Here is a 20,411-nt window from a genome sequence, read left to right as displayed (position 1 = left end):
AGGCAGGCATCACTGTGCCTGGTTTAAACATTTTTATAACTTGAATTTTGTGCCATGTGACTATATTAAGGAAAACACACACACACACACAGAGTCTTATAGGGCCAGAAGGTGACATAAATATTATGAATGAGGGGCTGGGGATGTGGCTCAAGCGGTAGCGCGCTCGTCTGGCGTGCGTGCGTGCGGCCCGGGTTCGATCCTCAGCACCACATACAAACAACGATGTTGTATCCACCAATAACTAAAAATAAATAAATAAATAAATAAATATTAAAAAAATTCTCTCTCTCTCTCCCTCTATCACTCTCTCTTTAAAAAAAAATATTATGAATGAGGAAACAGGTAATTGGTTCTATTTTATTAGCTGTAAAGACAATAGGAAAGAACCTAGCCCTGTTTTATTTTGGGGCACAGAAAATTGCCTATTTAAAAAAAATTATTTTTTAGTTGTAGACGGTCACAATATCTTTATTTTGATTTTATTTTTATGTGATGCCAAGGAACAAACCCAGGGCCTCACATGTGCGAGGCAAGCACTCTACCACTGAGCTACAACCCCAGCCCCGAAAATTGCCTATTTATTTAAGACATTGCCATGAGCTAAATTGCTGTTATTAAATGTTCCTGTTATTTGTGATCCCTATATTTTTGTGAAGAGATTTAAAATTAGGCTGTTCAGCCTTTTCCACAAAGGTATAATAAATGCAGATGATGGCTTTGTTAGAACTTTAAGCATTTTATGAGTTTTGTTTTTCATTTTTCTTTTTTTTGAGATAGGGTCTTGCTATGTTGTCCAGGCTAGTATCAAATTATGGGTTTAAGGGATCATCCTGCTTCAGCCTCCTAGTATAGCTAGGTGTGCACCACAGGGCCAGGCTTACCTTTTCCTTTTTAACTTTTCAAAATCTTGACGTCTGATTACCTAGACTCTTTTTGTGTGTGGTCCTGGGGATTGAACTCAGGGCCTTGTGCATGTGGGGTAGACACTCTACCAACTTGCTATATGCCCATCCCTACCTAGACTCTTCCTTGTGAGGGGTGCTAGGGATTGAATGTAGGACTGCTCTACCACTGAGCTATATCCCCAGCCTTTTTGATTTCTTTCTTTTGAGGCAGGGTCTAAGTAGCTGAGGCTGGCCTCAAACTTATGATCCTCAGCCTTCTGAGTGGCTGAGATCACCGATGTGTCCACAGTCCCTATATTTTTTCCAATACTCTTCTCACAGGATTTATTCCAATCTTCTAAAGAAGTCAGCAAACTATGTATGGCCTGAGGCCAATTCAACTTGTTTTTGTTTAGTCCTTTACAACTAAAAATAGTTTTGACATTTCTACATGGTTGAAAGAATGAACAAAAGAATATTATGAAATTCAAATTTCAGTGCCCATAAATAATTTTATTAGAACATAGCCATCACGGTTATTCTTTTTATGTACCGTATTATCTATGGCTGCTTTCATGCTCCTTTGTCAGGGTCAAGGAGGTTCACCATAAAAATCGGAAATATTTGCTATCTGGTCCTTCACAGAAAGTCTGCTGACTCCTGTGCTAAAGGGCTCTGAATGAGAGCCTCACAGAGCCACTGCTGTTTGGTGTGATAGACTCACTGCATTAATAGTGCCTGTTTTTGATCACTCTTTCTTGTATCTAAGCCTTTTTTTCCCCTTTGGTGCAGGGGATTGAATCCAGGCCCCTGAGCATCCCAAGCACATGCTCTTCCACTGAGCTCCACTCCTGCCCTTAGCCATACCTTCTGTCTAGAATCTTGTATTACTTTCCACATAGGCTCAGTCACATGACTCGCTTTGCCCAGTGGGAGTCTAAGCAGAGGCTCACAATGGTATTGCACACTGGAGATTTTTCTCTCCTGCTCCTCTGCCTCTGTGGTGTGAACAGGCTAGTCAGCTGTACAATGAATCATGTGACCCAGAGCTGAGTAACCTGTCATTTCACCTGAGGTCATCATGGGTTAGCCAACAGTTAAGGACCTCAAGATCATCACAACCGCCTAGCCCACCCACAGCTGACCACAGACAGACATGTGAGCAGGTCCAGCAGAAACCACCCAGCCCCAGCCCAGATCAGCTGAACCCCAAGACTCTGGAGCCAGGGAACTGTTTTTTGTTGTATCCCACTTAAGTCTGCCAGTGGTTTGTCACACATTATTTTGCCACCAGAAAATAGCACATGAATTTTTATTTTTTTATTTTATTTTATTTTTTTAGTACAGGGGATTGAACCCAGGGGTACTTTACCTCTGAGTCATATCTGCAGCTCTTTTCATTATTTTTAAAATTTTTTTAAGTACCAAGGATTGGCACTCGACCCCTGAGCCACGCCCCCAGCCCTATTCTGTATTTTATTTAGAGACAGAGTCTCGCTGAGTTGCTTAGTGCCTTGCTTTTGCTGAGGCTGGCTTTGAACTTGTGATCCTCCTGTCTTAGCCTCCTGAGCCACTGGTCTTTATTTTTGAGACAAGGTCTTGCTAAGTTGCTAAGGGTCTTGCTAAATTGCTGAGGCTGGCCTTGAATTTGTGATCCTCCTATTTTAGCTTATGGAATTGCTGGGATTAGCATGTGAATTTTTTTTTTTTAGGACTAGGGATTGAACCAGGGAGTGCTTAACCACTGAGCCACATCCTCAGTACCTTTTTTTTTTTTTTTAATATTTTTAGTTGTAGATGGGCATAATACCTTTATTTACCTCACACTTGCTAGGCAAGTGCTCTACCCTGAGCTACAACTCCAGCCTTCCTTTTTTTTTTCTAGTTGTAGTTGAACACAATACCTTTATTTCACTTATTTATTTTTATGTGGTGCTGAGGATCAAACCCACGGTCTCGCATGTGCAAGCGAGTACAGCTGAGCCACAACCCCACCTCCCCTACACTCATTTTTAATGTTTTATTTAGAGGCAGGGTTTCACCAAGTTGCTTAGGACCTTGCTAAATTTCTGAGGCTGGCTTTGAACTTGCAATTCTCCTGCCTCAGCCTCCTGAGTCACTGGGATTTTTAAATGTCTTCTGCCAAAAAAGCTAAGGAGCATTTTATTCTTCTGAGGACAATCTCAGCCTCTGATAGGGAGAGTGTCTGAATGAAGCATAGATGGATGTCTGGAATCCGGGGGGTGAGGCAGCAGATAATTACATCCTGAACTTCTGCAGAAATACTTTATCTCATAATGAACTCAGTAAATGTCCATATTTGTTCTCTGGCTCAATCTGCCCACTGGGTCAAATAGGTGCTGAGGGTAGGACTTAGTATATCTCTTAACCATGGAGCGATCTAGCTAGACAGATTCCACCATTTATGAAAAAAAGAATTTAATTTATTTCCTATTTACAAAATGTAAAAAAGTATCTTAGGTATAAAAATCTAAATGTCTAAGAGGGGATCAGTCAAGAACACCCAGCTACCACTCTGCATTCTTCGGTCACCAGAGTGTGGTGTCAGGAAGGTGGGGACTAGTAGGTTCAAAGGGTGAGCCACAGCCTCGGCAGAGGGGAGGGGTGCAGAAGGAGTGGAACAGGGCAGGGAAGGAAGGAAAGGGCGGAACTGAGGAAGGGGAGAGGAGGCACTACGCACAGGAGTCTGTTGGGGAACTTGTGAGAACACAACTGGCCCAAGCATGTCCTAGGGAAGTCCAGCTATTTCCTGGTGCAGAGGCCGACCCTTCCTGCAGAGCTTCTATCAGGAAGGAAAGGCAGCCATCAGTGTGACAAGAAGCAGTCACCTTCGGACTTGCATGAACTCCTTGCGCAGCCATAGAGAGTCCTGGTAGAAGCGTGGGTCACCCAGTCTCACGGCCGTCCGTTTGTAGAAGTAGCAGTACAGCACTGCCGCTGGGGACAGAGCAGAGAAGAAGCCTCTGGGGTGACCCTGAGAACTCCTTTAAGGGTGGGAACCCAGCCTCCAAGCTGAGGGCCTGCCTCAGGGCTTCCCACTGTCTCCCCGCAAGGAGTCTTCTGTTCTTGACATGACTGTCCCAACCATCCCAGGCCAGCTGTGAGGGGCTACAAGGCCAGGATCAAGGCCAGCACAATAAGTAAGCCTGGGGCTGCTGTGGTCCTTACCCAGTCTCTGGAATACAAACAGCGTTTGAAGTCCATCTGTCCAAACAAAGCTGTTGGAATTTTTCCAGCGTAAGTTCTGAAGAAGATATGAATAGAAAGGAAAAGGTTAATAGCTGCATGTGGCTCTAACGTCTCCAACTTGTTTAGAGGCAGAGATGCCACTTGGTAGAAATTCATGCTATTCCCCCCTCCTTCCTGCTTTCTGTAAGGCCAAGAAGTGTTTCTTTTTTTGTACTGAGGATTGAATCCTTTGTTAGTGGAGCTGCATCCCAAGACCTTTTTATTTTGAGACAGGGTCTTGCTAAATTGCTTAAGGCCTGGCTAAATTGCTGAGGCTGGTCTTGAACTCACAATCCTCCTGTTTCAGCCTCCCAAATTGCCTGGATTACAGGTGTGCACCACCAAATCCTGGCTGAAGGAGTGTTTCTGAAAGGAGCCTCAAGCTCCTCCTTTCTTTTTCTTGTAATATCTTTTAGATGTTGGTGGACCTTTATTTTATTCATTTATTTATATGCGATGCTGAGAATGGAACCCAGTGCCTCACACGTGCGAGGCAAGTGCTTTCCAACTGAGCCATAACTCTAGCCCCTCAAGCTCCCTCCCCCTTTTTTTGGTACCAGGGATTGAACTCAGGGGCACTCAACCACTGAGTCACATCCCCAGCCCTATTTTGTATTTTATTTAGAGACAGGGTCTCCCTGAGTTGCTTAGCACCTCACTTTTTGCTGAGGCTGGTTTTGAACTTGCAATCCTCCTGTTTCAGCCTCCCATGGGATTACAGGCAAGCACAGGGAGCTCCCTTTTTTTATGCAAAGAGGATATCCTTTAACCCTGAGAGAGGAAGTTTGAACTGAGGTATTTATCCCTTTTCTCTCCACTGCCTTTGCCAAGCAGAAATGATATGGACTGTATCAGGAGTTCTGCTGCTGTCTTGCCTTGAAAATGTCAAGCTCAGCTCCTGTCAGATAAAAGCTTTGGAACACTCAGTGTAATCAGATCAACAGCTTTAGCGGACAAAGCCAGGAGGACCTATTTATGTTCCCGCACCTGGAGTACAAAATCCCTTGCAGGAAGCAGACAGTGTCACATGCTTGTAATCCTAGCAACTCAGGAGGCTGAGGCAGGAGGCACAAGTTCGAAGCCAGCCTCAACAATTTAGCAAGATCCTCAGCAACATAACAAGACCCTGTCTCAAAATAAAAAAGACTGGGGAGGTAACTCAGCAGTAAAGCACTCCTGGGTTTAATTCCCAGTTTAAAAAAAAAAGTCACCTGCTGGTACCACTTTCAGACTTCAACATTGTTCTGTTCCTTCCCTATAAGCTTATTTATCTCCATGAGATCACAAACTCTGTCCCCAGTCAGCTCATCAAAACAAAAAAAACTCTAGTAATGAAGGGACTAGAGACCCTGAGTATTTTGTTTGATTGATTGATTGTGGCTCAGGGCTTCATGCATGCTAGGTACAAGCAAGCACCCCACCATTGAGCCATGTCCCCAGCCCAGCCCATCCAAAAAAAAAACAAAAAACACACCACATGAAAGATGCACAAGATATCCAGAAATGGAAGAATTTATGCAGTACCCTGTATCAACCCATCTACCCAGGTAGCTAAATCAGATTCAACTTCCTGTTTTAGCTCTGACAGGCCTCTTTGGTGCAAAGGTACACTGAATAGTCCAGGAGAGTCCTTAGACTCTTGGATAAGGCTGTTCTTCAACACAGAGAGTTAGACCCAAGTGCCTTATGAAACTCTCATGTACCCAGTGCTTTAGCCCATCACTTTATTTCACCTATCTTCCACCAAGGAGGCAGAGGGAAGCACATGAGTAATGCTGGATTCCCAGAGAAAAGATCTTATTAGCTCTTTAAAGATCTGAGAATTCAGAGCTCCACTCTTACCATGACCCAGACATGAAGGGAGATGCTGAGCGCAAAGTACACAGCTGTCAGGATGATGGTCCCTTTGAACTTATGGAATAGGAGGTTGACCAAGCCAGCCTGGAAGACGAAGGTGTTGAAGAACATGAGGAAAATGATGATGATGTTGAAGAGGATTGCAATATCTTGGATGCTGCAGACATATAAAACATAAGACGGCCAAATGTGTGAGGACCCAAGAGCTGGCCCTAAGGCCTAAGGGACATCATGAGATCTGTCCTGCCTTGAGATTTAGTCACCCAGAACCCTCACCGAAAGCATCAGCTTTAGGACCCAAATGACATGAAGCTGCAATTACCCAGAATTACAGCCCACAGACACAATGTGCTCCTCTGACAGTCCTAATTTAATAAACCAACGAGGCATTTCTGAGAACCTGGTTTCCTCCCCCACACACCAAATCTGTGTGTCACATAACCTCGTCCTGCCAGATGATTTCATCTGGAAAGACAACAATGGACTTTCCCCATCTTTGGGTGGCCAGTGCCTTCGTGCCATCCAAGTCCCAGTTCAAACGTTCTCCCTCTTTAGAAAAACTTTCCTGCAACCCCATTAACTAAAGTAAATCCCCCCTCTCACTGCAGCTAGTTTACATCCAACGTCTGATGTCACTATATTAAAATCTTATTTTGCTATACTCCGCCATTGTCTCTCCAGGAGAACAGAAACCCTGAGGGGGAACTGGTCAGGTTACCACTGCAACTAGAACACTGGCTTCCAGGACAATGAATGCTCACTGAACAAAGGAAGTTCCTTCCAGGGGTGTGGTTTGCAGCTTATGGACTGCCTCACGAAATCTGTAAATTATTGTGGAGAATAAATGCCAACACTTTCCATCCTACAGGAGTCATATATTATTAATGTGATTGTTCTTTTTTTAAAAAAATATTTATTTAGTTGTAGATGAACACACAGTATCTATTTATTTTTATGTGGTGATGAGGATTGAACCCAGTGCCTCATATATGCGAGGCAAGCACTTTACCACTGAGCTACAGCCTCAGCCTCATGATTGTTCTTTCAACCTGCTATATTGTAATTCTCTTTTAAGGCAAAGACAGTATTCTATCCCCAGATGAACAAAATGACAGGGTTAGTAGACCTTCATTTCCTATCTAAACTGTTCTCCAACTCTTGTTAGACATATATAAAAACAGAAAAAAAAAAGTATATAAAAAGAGGACATGTGACTACGTTTGTATACCATGAGAACTCAGGACATTGTTAAATTTTATTCTCCCTGGTATTTCTCTGATAATAACTATTTCATTTGGCAGGGACTGAATCTAGGGCCTCATGAATGTAAGTATACATGTAAATACACATGCTACCACTGAGCTACAATCCAAGCCCACCTACTAATAACTTTAAAAATGCTAAGTCATGAACTTAAGCAGGGCCTTCAAACTGCCTACGTTGAGCTTTCCAGATCTACCCTCTGCACTCACATGAAGAGCACCAACTGGATGACAGGAGCTATTCGGAGTAGCTCTGAGAAGGAATTGACAAAGAGGTCATAGGACAGCAGCAGGAACTGCAGGGACAGCACCAGGCTATAGTTACTGGTCTGAAGCATCTTTCTTCTGCTTTCTTGGGCCTCCAAGGGCACATTCCACAATTCCCTTAAAAAGAGTTCTTGGTTCTCTCTCCAACACTGAGGAGAAGTGTCTAAGTCTTCCAAATCAAGAGCTGTTGCCCTTGTTCTCAGACAAGGACCTGTTGGGGCAAAAAGAGAGGCAAGGTTAGAAATCCACTAATATAATAAACATTTACTGAGCACCTACTACTGTATGTCAGGCATGATTCCAGGTGATTGGGATACATTAGTTAACAAAATCAACAACCAAAAAACCCACCTTGTCATTCCTTCTGGGGACCCTCACAGTCAAACTTTCTCCATGCCAGGATCCTTCTAAATGCAGAACTTCTCTAACCAAAAAACCGAGGGGTACTTCAGAGAAGAGTCTGCCTGATCATGTAGCAATAGTAATGTTTTTTTTTTTTTTTTAAGAGAGAGTGAGGGGCTGGGGATGTGGCTCAAGCGGTAGCGCGCTCGCCTGGCATGCGTGCGGCCCGGGTTCGATCCTCAGCACCACATACCAACAAAGATGTTGTGTCCACCGAGAACTAAAAAAAAATAATAAATATTAAAAATTCTCTCTCTCTCACTCTCTCTTTTTTTTTTTTAAAGAGAGAGTGAGAGAGGAGAGAGAGAGAGAATTTTTAATATTTATTTTTTAGTTCTCGGCGGACACAACATCTTTGTTGGTATGTGGTGCTGAGGATCGAACCCGGGCCGCACGCATGCCAGGCGAGCGCGCTACCGCTTGAGCCACATCCCCAGCCCGCAATAGTAATGTTAACAGCAGTCATATACATCACTTGCAGTGAGTCAGGGACTGTTGTAAGCACTAACATTCAAATCTCATAATAACCTCATGAAATAGAAAACATGTTTATTACTTTCCCCATTTTACAGGTGAGAAAACTGAAAAGACAAAATAATTTGTCCAAGGTCACAAAGCTAGTAAGTGGCAGAACTGGAGTTCTCATCCAGGTGGCCCAGGGTTGAGTCTGCTTTTTTTTTTTTTCCTTCTTCTGTTCTGAGAATCAAACCCAGGGCCTCTCACATGTTAGGCAAGCACTCTACCACTGAGCTACATAACCAGAGTGTTCTTAACCCCTGCACTAAGCTGCCTCTTACGTAGACAGCTATGTGTATATGTAGGTCTATAAGTCTGAGAGACTGATATGTAAGGAGGTAAGAAAAATATGTCCACATGGAAGTGGCAAGGGCAGAAAGAGCTGGGAGGAAACAGTGCTCTCCAAAAAAACTTTATGTTACTGGTTGTGGAAGAAATACAGAGGCATCAAGTAAGGGGAGCTGGGCCTTTATTTTCATACATCTCAAGACCCACAAGCTGCTCTGTGATCCTGCAGCTTAGATCAAATCAAATTTTCAATGTGCTTTAAAGTGTTAGAGTGACTAAATTAGCATCTGTAAAAATGTTTAAAATTTACACTCTAAATTTAGCCTGACTAGAATAAGATTTATTCCATGCTTGTACAATCATATCAAAACAAATTCTACTATAAAAAGTCACAAATTATTTTTTATAACCACTTAATTCTAGGACTATCCTACAAATAAGCATTTTCATAGACATAATATCTATTTGCATGGAGATTCTAAAAGGTTAAAGCCCTCAACTAGCTTACCGGGTTTAGTCCCACCTTACTGGATGGCTGAATGTGGCTTCTCTGAGCTTGAGTTTCCCCACATTAAATTAAATAATATTGATAGCTATCACCCAGGTACCAGCACCAGAATCAACTTGTTAAACAAGATAATTTCTTTTAATCCTTACAACAACTCTGCAAGGTAGGAAAGAATTCTCCCCATGCTACACCAGGTCCGAGTTCGTCACTCCTCCTGGTCGCAGAGCCAGGATTCCTAACTCGGGTGACGCACACACCACTTCACAGGCCTCTGGCGAGGTCTGTCAGGTAGACACACTTCGCTCTCCCGACTTGGACGCTCATCTCTTCCAGCGTCGGGCGGTGGGGACTCGCGAGGCACAGCCGCGCTCTTCGCCCTTCGTCCACCGCTACCTCGGGCCTTCTCCTTTTCTTGGGGCAGCTTCCCGCGTCCTTCTTAACCACTTCGAAAAGGGCTTGGCAAAAAGCCCAACCAAAAGGAACGGCAACAAAAATCCAGATTTCTGGGCACTCTCCCCACTGCTCATCATTCACTCTCACCTCAAAGAACCAACGTCGGTTGTCATGGGGACACCATTCCGGCTTCCGGAAGCCGGCTTCAAATCCCGGAAGTAGATGGCGGACGCGGGCTCTTTCTGCGAACTGACCTCGGCTTCCTCTCCCCTCTCTACGGCAACCCAGCCTCCATGTTCTGGCCTTCGATTTCCCGGGCCCGCCTGGTCCTGGCCGTCCCAGCGTCGCCTTTCGCTGACCAGGGCTCCCGCCCACGTCTCAGGAGACCTTGCTTAGGGTCTGATCCTGGCGGCAAGCAGTGCATCAACCTGAACATTTCCGTCTCCTCGATGGGGTGGAAGGACAGGGCAGACGCGTTGTGACGCTCCTCGGGCGTGGGGAAGAAACGCCGGTGGAGAAACCGGGTCGGGGAGCCGGCACCTGGCCGCGCAGGGAGCGGGCGATCCCGCGCCCAGGACTGCATTTCCCAGGCGGCCTCGCGCGCCACCGGAAGTGCTGTGAGCCTATAAGAGCGGGAGGTGGCGCCGGGCGCTGCACTGCCAGCTGAACCGGGCTTGCCGGGGAGTGGGACCTCTACCTTCCAGGACACTGGGGAGTGGCGGTTCTGGTGTCGGGCTGAGAGAGGCGAGTTTCGGAGTCCCCGGCCCCGTGGCGTCCCACTGTGGTTAGGGGTGAGAAAGAGCCCGGGGTGGGAGTTAAGGGCTGACTCCGCTACTACCACTACCTCCTCTCGCGCTGTCGCGACCCCTCGCTTGGCCTCAGTTTTCCCTTTTAGGAAATGGACTCTCTTCTCCGTACCCTTCCTTCCACAGCTGGTGGTAATAAAAGGCACGAACGCTTTCGGAAGCCTCAAAAAGCTGGCAGAGCCCGCACACCTGTTATTCACCCAAGATCTGCTGGGACCGATCGCCTAGCAGAGGAGTCAGAATAGGGCCCCTGGGTGCCTAGAATGGCTAGACCTGACGCAGTCTGAAGGACTGTCTGTGATCCGTGGTGCTAAGGAAGACTTTGTTTACCTACCTCCAGGCTGGAATATTGGGCTACACACTCCTGAATCCCGACTTTCGAAGCTACCTTTGGAAGTAAGGAGTCCTAGGAGCTGAGGAGGAGTAAACCAGAGTGCCTGTACCAGCTCAGCTGGTCGTCTTGGCCAAGTCACTTTCCTTCTTTGGGCACCAGTGTTAACAGTGTTTTTGATCTGTTAAGATAAAGGGATAGGGCTTGAACCCAATGTTTGGGTTTCAGAATTTTTTTTCCCCCAGAGACAGGGCCTTACTAAATTGTGGAGACTGACCTCAAACTTTGGATCCTCCTGCCTCAGCTTCTGGAGTGTTGAGATTACAGGCATATGCCACCACACTAGGCTTGAGTTTTAGGATTCTTAAAAACCCCCCTATCCATCTATGAAGGAAAAGCAACAAACTGACTCTCTGTCCCTTCATCTGTGGTTGTAAATTATAAAAATAACATTACAGGAGTTTGAAATAGAGCTTTGTCCTAAGATTAAGGGTTGAATGGTGAATGGGCAATACTTCTTTCTTCTTTGGTACTGGGGATTCAACTCAGGGGAGCTTTACCACTGAGCTACATTACAGATCTTTTTATTTTTTTATTTTGAGACAGGATTTCACTATGTTGCTTAGGGTTTTGCTAAATTGCCCAGCCAGCCCCCAACTGCAGTCCTCCTCCCTCAAGCTCTCCAGTCTCTGGGATTAAGGCATATGTGCCACTGTGCCTGGAGTAGATACTCATTTCTAACTTCTAGGCCTGATCCTGGTTTAGCTCAATCTAGGGGAATGCTTTCTGCCAAGGAATTAAGGAAAGTATTGGATTAATGAATAGACTCCTTTGATCAGAGTCAATAAAGTATAACCCACAGGCCAAGTCTGGCCTTCCTGAATGGTTTTTACATGTTTAAATGACTGAAAAAAATTTAAAGGGTAGACTTTGTGATACATGAAAATCATGAAACTCAGATTTTAGTGCCCATAAATAAAGTGTTATTGGAACCCAGTAATGCTTATTTGCTAAGTTATTGTCTGTGGCTGCTCTGCACTACATCAGCAAAGTTCATGACATGGTTGTGACAAAGACCATATGTCCTGCAAAGCCTAAAATATATATTACCTTGTTCTTGCATAAGAGTTTACTAACTCCTACCTTAGGAAGGGGCTCTGTGCAGTGAGGGCAGAACAGGAATGATAGGCACATTCTGGAGTCCTGGCCCAGCCTGCTGTATTAGAACAAATGAGTGCATGTTCTCAGCATTTGCATGTAATTTTCACTGCATTCTTCATTTCTTCTGCTTTTGCACTTTCAGGAAGGAGGGCTCTCCTGTGTATTATGAGCAAAGCAGTTTTAAGTTTCCTGCCTTCTATCAGGAAAGTGTCATCACTGTGTCAGAGAGCAGTAAGTAATCTAGGACTTCTAGGGATAGGGATACAGTCCCTTTTGGATTATATTTCTTTACAAAGGAAAAAAATGTAGAAAGAGATACTGTCAGATAGATGGAGCCTGCTGACCGAGAGCTCCTTAATGCTGACTTAACATTTCACCAATGGAGTGGAAGGTGTGTTAGCTAAACATGTGGTGACCTAAAGCTTCCTCTGCCTTTGCAGGAATTGGGGAGGCAGCTCTGAGACTGGGTATCAAATCTTGAGCTTAGTAGTTGAGTCATGAAGCTGGGTGGCATGATTTTTCTCCTGCCAGCCTTCCTCAAGGAAGCTTGTTTTTCTTCCCTGCCTCTTAGAACTTAGTCTCTCAAAGATCACTGCTAACTTGGATCATTTTGTAAGAGTCTGTGTCTGTTCCTGCTTAGATGGATGCCCGACGTGGCACGTTATCAGGGCTATGGAGAGGACTGGACAAATGCCAGGACCATGAGCTTTAGATCTTGTTTTGGTATTTTTTGGTACCAGGAACTGAACTCAGGAATGCTTAACCATAGCCACATCCCCAGTTCCCCCTTCCTTTTTTTCCCCTTATATATTTTATTTAGAGATGGGTCTCAGTAAGTTGCTTATGGCCTCACTAAGTTGCTGGGGCTGGCTTTGAACTTGTGATCTTCCTGCCTCAGCCTCCCAAGCCACTGGGGTTATAGGCATGCACCACTGCACCTAGCTCTAGTTTTTTTTTTTAATATACAAATATACATATATTTTAATTGTAGATGGATACAATATATTTATTTTGTTTTATTTATTTTTGTGTGATGCTGAGGATTGAACCCAGGGCCTCACACATGTGAGGCAAGTGCTCTACAAATACAGCCCTAGGTTTTTGTTTTTTGAGATGAGGTCTCACTGTGTGACCCAGGCTGTCCTGGAACTTCTTTGCTCAAATGATCCTTCTGCCTTAACCTCCCCAGGCAAGTGCCACTGCACCCAGCTACCATCCATATTTTTGTTAGGATAAAAATCCTATGACAGCAATAACTAAGAAGAGTTATAATGCTTGGCTCTCATATTTTTTTAAAATATTTTTTTAACTGTAGATGAACATGATACCTTAATTTATTTATTTTTATGTGGTGCTGAGGATTGAACCCAGGGTTTCACACATGCAAGGCGAGCGCTCTACCACTGAGCCACAACCCCAGCCCTCATGATGTCTTTATATGTTTCTTTACTTGGACTGACAACCTATGGTCAAGGGGAGATTATGGAGCTATTGGCCTTGGAGACAGACAAATAGGGATTTGAAACTCTGCCCACTTACTGGGTCCTGTGCTCATTACTTCTTTCTGAGCCTTGTTCCCTCATGTGTATGAGAGGGGTGACTCTCCTCACAGGGTTGTCAGGAGGAGTAAATGGGACGTGTGGTAGATCTGGTGCTCAGTAAAGCTCAATAAATAGTTTTCTTATTGCTGTGCTTTTCTTTCAGATGAAAACAAGTCCTGCAAATGTTAAGTGTTTTGCTTAAGGTGCGCAGTTTGTAAGAATCAGAGGCCATCCATCCCTCTGTCGTCAGCTTACTGCTGGGTCTAAAGGTGATGAACCAGGGGTTGTCCCTCCTTGGGAGCTATTGGCTGTTTCTTCTCTCTGTTAGCTGGTTTAGAGGGAGGGACCTCAACTGAGGGAACTACAGTATTGTCTTCTTGGTACACAGGACGACAGCCTGGAAGTCTGGGCCCATGCTGGCCACGTTTGCTGGAAGCAGGGCAGGGCTGGTCCTGTGCCTGTGCCTTTGCCTGCTTTTTTGTTTGTTTGTTTGTTTGTTTTAGCACTGAGGGTGGAACCCAGGGCCTCACACACGCTAGGCAAGGGCTCTACCACTGAGCTGTACACCATGTCTTCTACTTGGCTTTCAGGAGCCAACTTCTCAGAGGTGTTAATATTAACCAGGCCTGAACCCAAAGTTGGTTTCTGAATTTATCAAGTACACACGGAAATCTCAAAATAAACCTCTTGCTTTCTAGACCATGAGTTCTTGGTTCCTCTTTTCTCCTCTGGACTTTCCCTAGTGGATGAGAAAGCAGAAGTCTCAGGCCTGAAAACAGCTGAGCGGTATCACTCAATTCAAGGAATGAAATGTGAGGATTCGGGTGAAGGCGTGATCTTACCTCCCCAGTGGGCATTAGCCCCAAGGAATACTCCATCTGGGGAGGAAGAACTTCCCTTTCGTTTTCTTTTTGCGGTACTGAGAATTGAACTCAGGGGTACTCCACCACTGAGCTACATCCTAGCCTTTTTATTTTATTTTTGAGACATGGTCTTATTAATTTGCCTAGGCTAGTGTCAAACTTGAGATCCTCTTACATCAGCCTTCTGATTCAAGCATATCTGTCTTGAAATATAATTTTTTTTATCACAAACAGGATGCTCAAATTGTTCAAATATGCAAATACTTCAAAATTCAAAAATCTCTGAAATCTGAAACGCTTCTGCTTCCAGCCTGTAGTGTGTATACCCCTTTCAGGTTGTGCTGTTAGAAGTCAGGGCTTGGGCATTTGCAGTCTGGCCTGGATTTTGATTCTTGTTTCTTCTTGCCTGGGTTGGTCCTGGTGAGGGGAGACTAATCCCAGGGTTCTGGACCAGGCCTTGTCATCCAGCTTAAGCTTGCTGCTCTGTACACTGCCAGTGCTGGGGTGGGGCCTCACTCATTGACTGTAACTAGACATGGAGTCCACTTTGCCTTTGAGCCCTTATGGGGGTGGTACCCAGGCTGATGGTAGGGGAACTGAAGCAAAAAGTTTCCATACCATGGGCCAAGAGAGAGGTCAGTGTTATTTCTGCTAGTTGGTGTGTGAGATACACCTCAGCCAGCAGTGACATGTGATTTCTGCTTCTAGGAGTTCTTAATCAGAATGGCTTCAGGACAGTTTTACCTGTCCTGCCTTGTGATGGGATCCCTGGGCTCAATGTGCATCCTCTTCACTGTCTATTGGATGCAGTACTGGCGTGGTGGCTTTGCCTGGGATGGCAGCATACACATGTTCAACTGGCACCCAGTGCTCATGGTGTCTGGCATGGTGGTACTCTATGGAGCTGGTGAGTAAGAGGTTGGTATGGGAGGTATGATGGAGCCCAGGCTGGACAGGTCAGCAGTTCCCCTCTCCCAAGGCTGGCCTTTGTCAGTGTTGGGTTTGGGGCTGCTGGGGTAGAGTGGGTTGGAGTGCCACTGGGTCCATTTAGGGGAGGAAATGGTAAGAGTAGGGCATCTCAGAAGAGCAGCTTCACAGATACACTGGGACAAGTGTCAGCAAACTTTCTGTGAAGGGCCAGAAAGTAAATATTTCAGGCTTTGTCAGCCATTCATCTATATCACAACTACTTAGCTCTGCCATTGTATTGTATGAGTAGCCACAGAAGAAATAGAAACAGGTCAGAAGCTTCCAACTACACTAGAAGCTGAGGCCAGCCTAGCAACTTTGTCAGAGCCAGTCTTGAAATTTTAAAAAAGGAGTGGGGCTATAACTGAGTGTTGGAGCACTTGCAGAACTTGTGTGAGGTCCTGCATTCAATCCCTAGTACTACAAAAGAAAAAAGAAAGAAAATACATAAGCAAACAAGCAGCATGGCTGTGAATCCAGTAAAACTTTATAAAAATAGGCAGCAGGTGGGAATGGGCCTGTGAGCTATGGTGGCTGACTCCTGCTCTAAGGCTGATGCTCCCCCGGCATAGGCAGGCCCCCAGCTGAGGCACTTGCTTATTCTTCCAGGCTGCGTCTTTGCCTCATTGAAATCTTTGCCTTATAAAATGGGAAGTGAGCCTCATTTCCCCCACTTGTAAATGGTAATATCATGATATTGCTAATAGCAGCTTATCATGTGCACTTCATGTATCATCTGTTTTGTTTTTACTAATTTGTGGGGTGGGGTCTATTGTCTCCATTTGATAAGTAAAGAAACAGAAAGGAGAGGCCCAACAGCCAAGAGGCAGAGCCTGGATTTTTTTCCCAGTGCTGGGGAACTCAGGACCTCATGCATGCCAGGCAAGCGCTCTTCCACTGAGTTCACCCCCAGCCCTTTGTATTTTCAAGACAGAGTCTTGCTAAGTTGTCCTGGCTGGCCTCAAACTTGTGATGCTCCTGAATCTCTGGGCTGACTGCTGTGTGCCACTGTACTTGTGGCCCCTTACTCTTTAACTGGCTCTTCTCTCCTCCCTTCATGGCTGCCCCACAAATGATGGGAAGGTGATAGATGCTGAAGAGTCGATGCCAGTATCCTAGCATTTCCTCCTCCCCTCGTTGGGAGGCTGGGTGGGATCACATCAGGGTGATTCCCCTGAAGTGTGGCTGAGCACAGGGGACTGAGGCTGAGCCCCAGGACTGCTTTGTCTCCTGCAGCATCGTTGGTGTACCGCCTGCCTCAGTCATGGGTGGGACCCAAGCTGCCCTGGAAACTCCTCCATGCGGCCCTGCACCTGATGGCCTTTATCCTCACTGTTGTGGGGCTGGTTGCTGTCTTTCAATTTCACAGCCACTCAAATATCACCCACCTCTACTCTCTGCACAGCTGGCTGGGTATCACCACCGTCATTCTCTTCGCCTGCCAGGTGGGTCATCACCACCCGCTTCCTTTGGGTTCTTTGGGGGTTACTAGCAGCAACTCCAGATAGTCCCTGTGCTCACTGCCTGGAGAGGGTCCTGCTGGGCACCCCCTGTAGACTTGGCAGACTACATGGCTGGCGAGTTGGTGCCTCCTGCGCTTGCCCTGTTCCTTATAGCCATCATGCAGCCTGTGTGCTACCCCAGAGCCCTCTGGGCCAATTTTGTCATAGCATGTACCATGCTAACTCTGATCAGCCACCTCCTTTCTGCTTTGCCCACTCCTGTGTCTCTTTGAACCAGAAGCAACTGTAGAAGTGGTTTCTGTATTCCAATCAGTCCTGCACTAGAGAGGAGTTTATGAGCAAGGACTGGCAAGAAGCAGACAGTTGAGGATGACGGTTTGCTGGGAGAGCAGGACTGGAGCTAAGGGTTTCCTGTACCGTTCTTGCTGCTTGTGTAATAGAAACAGACAGCCCACATGAGTGGCAAAGGATGGTGGTGGGGCAATGCTGGTGGGAAAGAAGGGCCAAGCAACAGTGATGGGCAGGAAGTGCTTGTGGGGTGGATGAGCTGGTGCGTCTCATCACACATGGTGTAGTCAGGGACTTCCTTCTTGTGTCCGCAGTGGTCCCTGGGCTTTGCCATCTTCCTCCTGCCCTGGGCATCCCTGTGGCTGCGCAGCCTCCTGAAACCGATCCACGTCTTCTTTGGAGCTGCCATCCTTTGTCTGTCTGTTGCATCTGTCATTTCCGGCATTAATGAGAAGCTTTTCTTCAGTTTGTGAGTGCTCTGGGGTCCCACCTCTTAAGACAGAGGGGAGGCAAGAGGGTTTTCAGAAAATGCACTGTATAATCAATCATAGGACCCCCCCCCACGGGGCTGGGCCTATTCCCGATCTGGAAGATGAGAGAATTGGTATTTAAATTGAGACTGGTAAATTGGTCAACAAATATTTATTATCAGGTTGATTTAGTACCTATTCTGGTTCAGAAACTGTTCTAATTGCCTTACATCTAATCCTCTCAACTGCCCTATGACATTGGTGATGATGTCATGCCACCAATGAGAGCACTGAGGCACAAATAAACTAAGTAACTTACTAAGAATGCACAGCCAATAAGTGGCAGAACTGGGATTCACTGCTGCCCACTCTTTTGAGGTGGGGGGCATAGTGAAAAGCAAATAAGAGGCTGAGAAGTAGCTGAGTGGTAGAGCACGTGCCTATAAGCACAAGGCCCTGGGTTCAATTCCCAGGACTGCAAAAAATAAATAAGTAAATAAATAAGTAAGATTGAGGTCAGCCCTGGGTTTAGATCCTGGCTGTCTTATTTACTGGTTATGTAACTCTGGGTGAGTTAATTTCATCCCTTTGAACTTCAATTTCCTGATAAGTCAAAAGTATTATATAGAGTTTTGTTATTATAGCAGGGACTTAAAAAGTATGTTAAAATTCCAGGTCACAAGTGGTCCCGAGAAGCTTTTGTTTCCTCTTTTAGTAGCATCAAGTCTCCCCCTGGGCAAAACCAGGTAGAAAAGTCTCTCGAGGACCCACATTGTCTTGTCATCTTTAGGAAAAATGCCACCAAGCCATATGCCAGCCTGCCCAGCGAGGCTGTCTTTGCCAATTGCACTGGGCTGCTGGTGGTGGCCTTTGGGCTGCTGGTTCTCTACGTCCTTCTGGCTTCATCCTGGAAACGCCCAGAACCAGGGATCCTGACTGACAGACAGGTATGGCTGCTTGCCCTCCATTCCAGGGTGAGGTGCGGATAGGGCCAGTGTAGAGAAGGACCAACCAGGAAGGACGTGGGCCTTGCTGTGAAGACAGGTCCACTAGTCTGCTGAGAAGCCATGTGGCTTGATGGTGGAATTAGGGTGGTTGACAGGGACAGTGGTTTCAGAGCAGCATATCCCAGTAGTGTGGCTGTCCAGGCTCAGCACCTCTCAGAATTCCAACCCCCACCCCAATTCTTGTTGCGCTGAGAGATGAGGTATGCATGGCTTTACCTTCCCTAAGGAAGTTCCTGAGTATGATGAGGGTATGTAGTAACTTCTTCTGTGACAGTTTTGGGGCTAGGTTAGTGGGACTGGTGCTTGGTGACAAGTTGGGTGCTTGTAGCAAGTCTTGCCTGTTCTTGGGCTTCTGATGGTTGGAGGGTGTTAGGGTGTGGACCAGACTCGAGGACTTCGGGGCTTTCCTAAGAGATCTGGTGGCTTGGGCAGGGTCACCCTGCAAGTTGGGGGTCTCTATGAGCAGCTCAGGCCTGCTGTGACTCCTGCAGGTCAGGGGCAGTCTTAACTCCTGTGCTCTGCCTTCTTTCCAGCCCTTGTTGCATGACGGGGAGTGAGCCGGGGTGTCCCAGGAACAGTCAGCAGTTGATCTGTCCTCGCTTCAGAAGCTCTGCTCCACCTGAGCTCCCGGCTGGTCTCAGCAACAGACTTTCTTTGGGACCTGGGTTCAAACTTCTCTTTGCCTTGGTGTCAGGCCTGCTGTCTCCAGCCACTTACTGCCCATTTGCTTTTCTTGGTGGCTTTGGCTTCTCGGCGTTGACTTCAGGGCCTGCGTTTGCACAAGCCCTCCTTACCCCAGTCACTCTTGCTGTGTCTGCAGAAGTCCAGCTGGTTTCCCCTTTAAACTGTTAGGGATGTGGCAGAAAATCCCAACAGCTTGGAAAAACTGGGACTTAACTGCAGCCCATAAAGTGGGCCTTGAGGAAGGTCGGCTTTCCAGTTGAAGGCATGCATTTCAGTCAGGCCACCCACCAGAGAGCCGGCTTTATCTGCTGTCACCCATCCAGCCCTGGCCAGGTGTGCACCTGGTGGAGGGTGACCGAAGAAGGAGAGGATGGAGCAGATCTGTGGAGAAGCCTGAGGGAGGGGGGTGTTGGTTGCTCTGAGATAGTCTGTGTGGTATTTTGACCCTATGGCTCCACCTCTTCCAGATGCTGCTCCAGCTGGGGCCTGGATCCCGCCCTTTTCCTGTGACTTACATGCCTGTCTCCACCAGGCAGCCCCACGAGCCCTGGTAACCTGCTGTCCCAAGAACAGACTACCTGTCTCCCAGAATCCTAAGAGTGATGAGTAGCAGAGGTTTCCTGGCCCCCTTTTCCTCCCTTGCTGGCAGGCCCAGCCTGTTCTCCTGGCAGGGCCCCAGCCCAGCTGATTCTCCCCTCCAGCCCACCATGAAGCAGGCCAGCATGGCACAGCACTGTGCCCAGCAGTGCCCCAAAGCCATCGCCACCTTTGGAGGAGATTCTTGCTAAATACCAGGTGCTCCTGCTCCACAGTGGTGCTTGCCCAGGTAGACCTAGCCTCCTGTGGCATGCTGCAGCCCCAAGCTTTGCTCTTCTGAGGAGAAAGTGGGTGGAGAGGTGCTGGCATGTGGCTCTTCTTGGATCTCCAAATAAGCCCTGCAGGTCCCAGGCTCCAGACTTCTGTGCTTAGTAGATAAGGATGAGGCTTGGGGTTTGCAGCCCTGTGCTCCCTGGCAGGTAGCCACCAGGTTGTTTACCCCAGTCTCCATTGCCAGATGTTGGCAGAAGGCTTGTGACTGGACTTCCTGGTTGGATGAAAACTTCAGTGCTGCTGGGATGACTGCCAGGCTCCTGGGTCATGAGCAGTTCCCTGTCTCCATATGAGTGGGCATTTTACTTGTTTATTGAAGCTTGATTTCC

At 46.6% G+C, this 20,411-nt stretch overlaps 3 protein-coding genes across 17 annotated transcripts in view; 1 reads left to right on the top strand and 2 right to left on the bottom strand.

Annotated features, from left to right (window-relative positions):
- The window catches only part of CD5 (CD5 molecule), a 244,353-nt gene that overhangs the window by 44,071 nt on the left and 179,871 nt on the right, over window positions 1-20,411 (bottom strand). The gene's annotated exons all lie outside the window — the stretch shown is intronic.
- On the bottom strand, window positions 1,088-9,915 carry TMEM138 (transmembrane protein 138). 6 transcript variants are annotated; one of them, XM_081311806.1, is made up of 6 exons: window positions 9,777-9,915; window positions 7,874-7,986; window positions 7,466-7,733; window positions 5,979-6,150; window positions 4,077-4,152; window positions 1,088-3,845 (listed from the first exon to the last, which is right to left on the bottom strand). In XM_081311806.1, the coding sequence occupies exons 3-6, from the start codon at window positions 7,591-7,593 to the stop codon at window positions 3,733-3,735; spliced, it is 489 nt and encodes a 162-aa protein (XP_081167932.1). In that variant the 5' UTR covers window positions 7,594-7,733; window positions 7,874-7,986; window positions 9,777-9,915; the 3' UTR covers window positions 1,088-3,732. The 6 variants fall into 6 exon arrangements, with proteins under 6 accessions (XP_081167932.1, XP_081167930.1, XP_081167928.1 ...); XM_081311804.1 differs by lacking the exon at window positions 9,777-9,915 and adding an exon at window positions 9,494-9,611; XM_081311802.1 differs by lacking the exon at window positions 9,777-9,915 and adding an exon at window positions 9,386-9,524.
- Window positions 10,239-19,774, top strand: CYB561A3 (cytochrome b561 family member A3). Of its 10 annotated transcripts, none has more exons than XM_081311716.1 (8): window positions 10,324-10,373; window positions 12,070-12,158; window positions 13,632-13,737; window positions 15,040-15,238; window positions 16,537-16,745; window positions 17,366-17,520; window positions 18,312-18,468; window positions 19,062-19,774. In XM_081311716.1, exons 4-8 carry the CDS (start codon window positions 15,055-15,057, stop codon window positions 19,083-19,085), a joined length of 729 nt encoding a protein of 242 aa, XP_081167842.1. In that variant the 5' UTR covers window positions 10,324-10,373; window positions 12,070-12,158; window positions 13,632-13,737; window positions 15,040-15,054; the 3' UTR covers window positions 19,086-19,774. The 10 variants fall into 10 exon arrangements, with proteins under 10 accessions (XP_081167839.1, XP_081167843.1, XP_081167837.1 ...); XM_081311714.1 differs by having other exon boundaries at window positions 10,324-10,377; window positions 12,074-12,158; XM_081311715.1 differs by having other exon boundaries at window positions 10,371-10,420.

This window comes from Spermophilus citellus, assembly GCF_964194105.1.
Source record: "Spermophilus citellus genome assembly, chromosome: 2".
In the NCBI taxonomy this organism is placed as follows: domain Eukaryota; kingdom Metazoa; phylum Chordata; class Mammalia; order Rodentia; family Sciuridae; genus Spermophilus; species Spermophilus citellus.
Note: the sequence above shows the minus strand (reverse complement) of the source record. Positions and strands in the feature narration are given on the sequence as shown.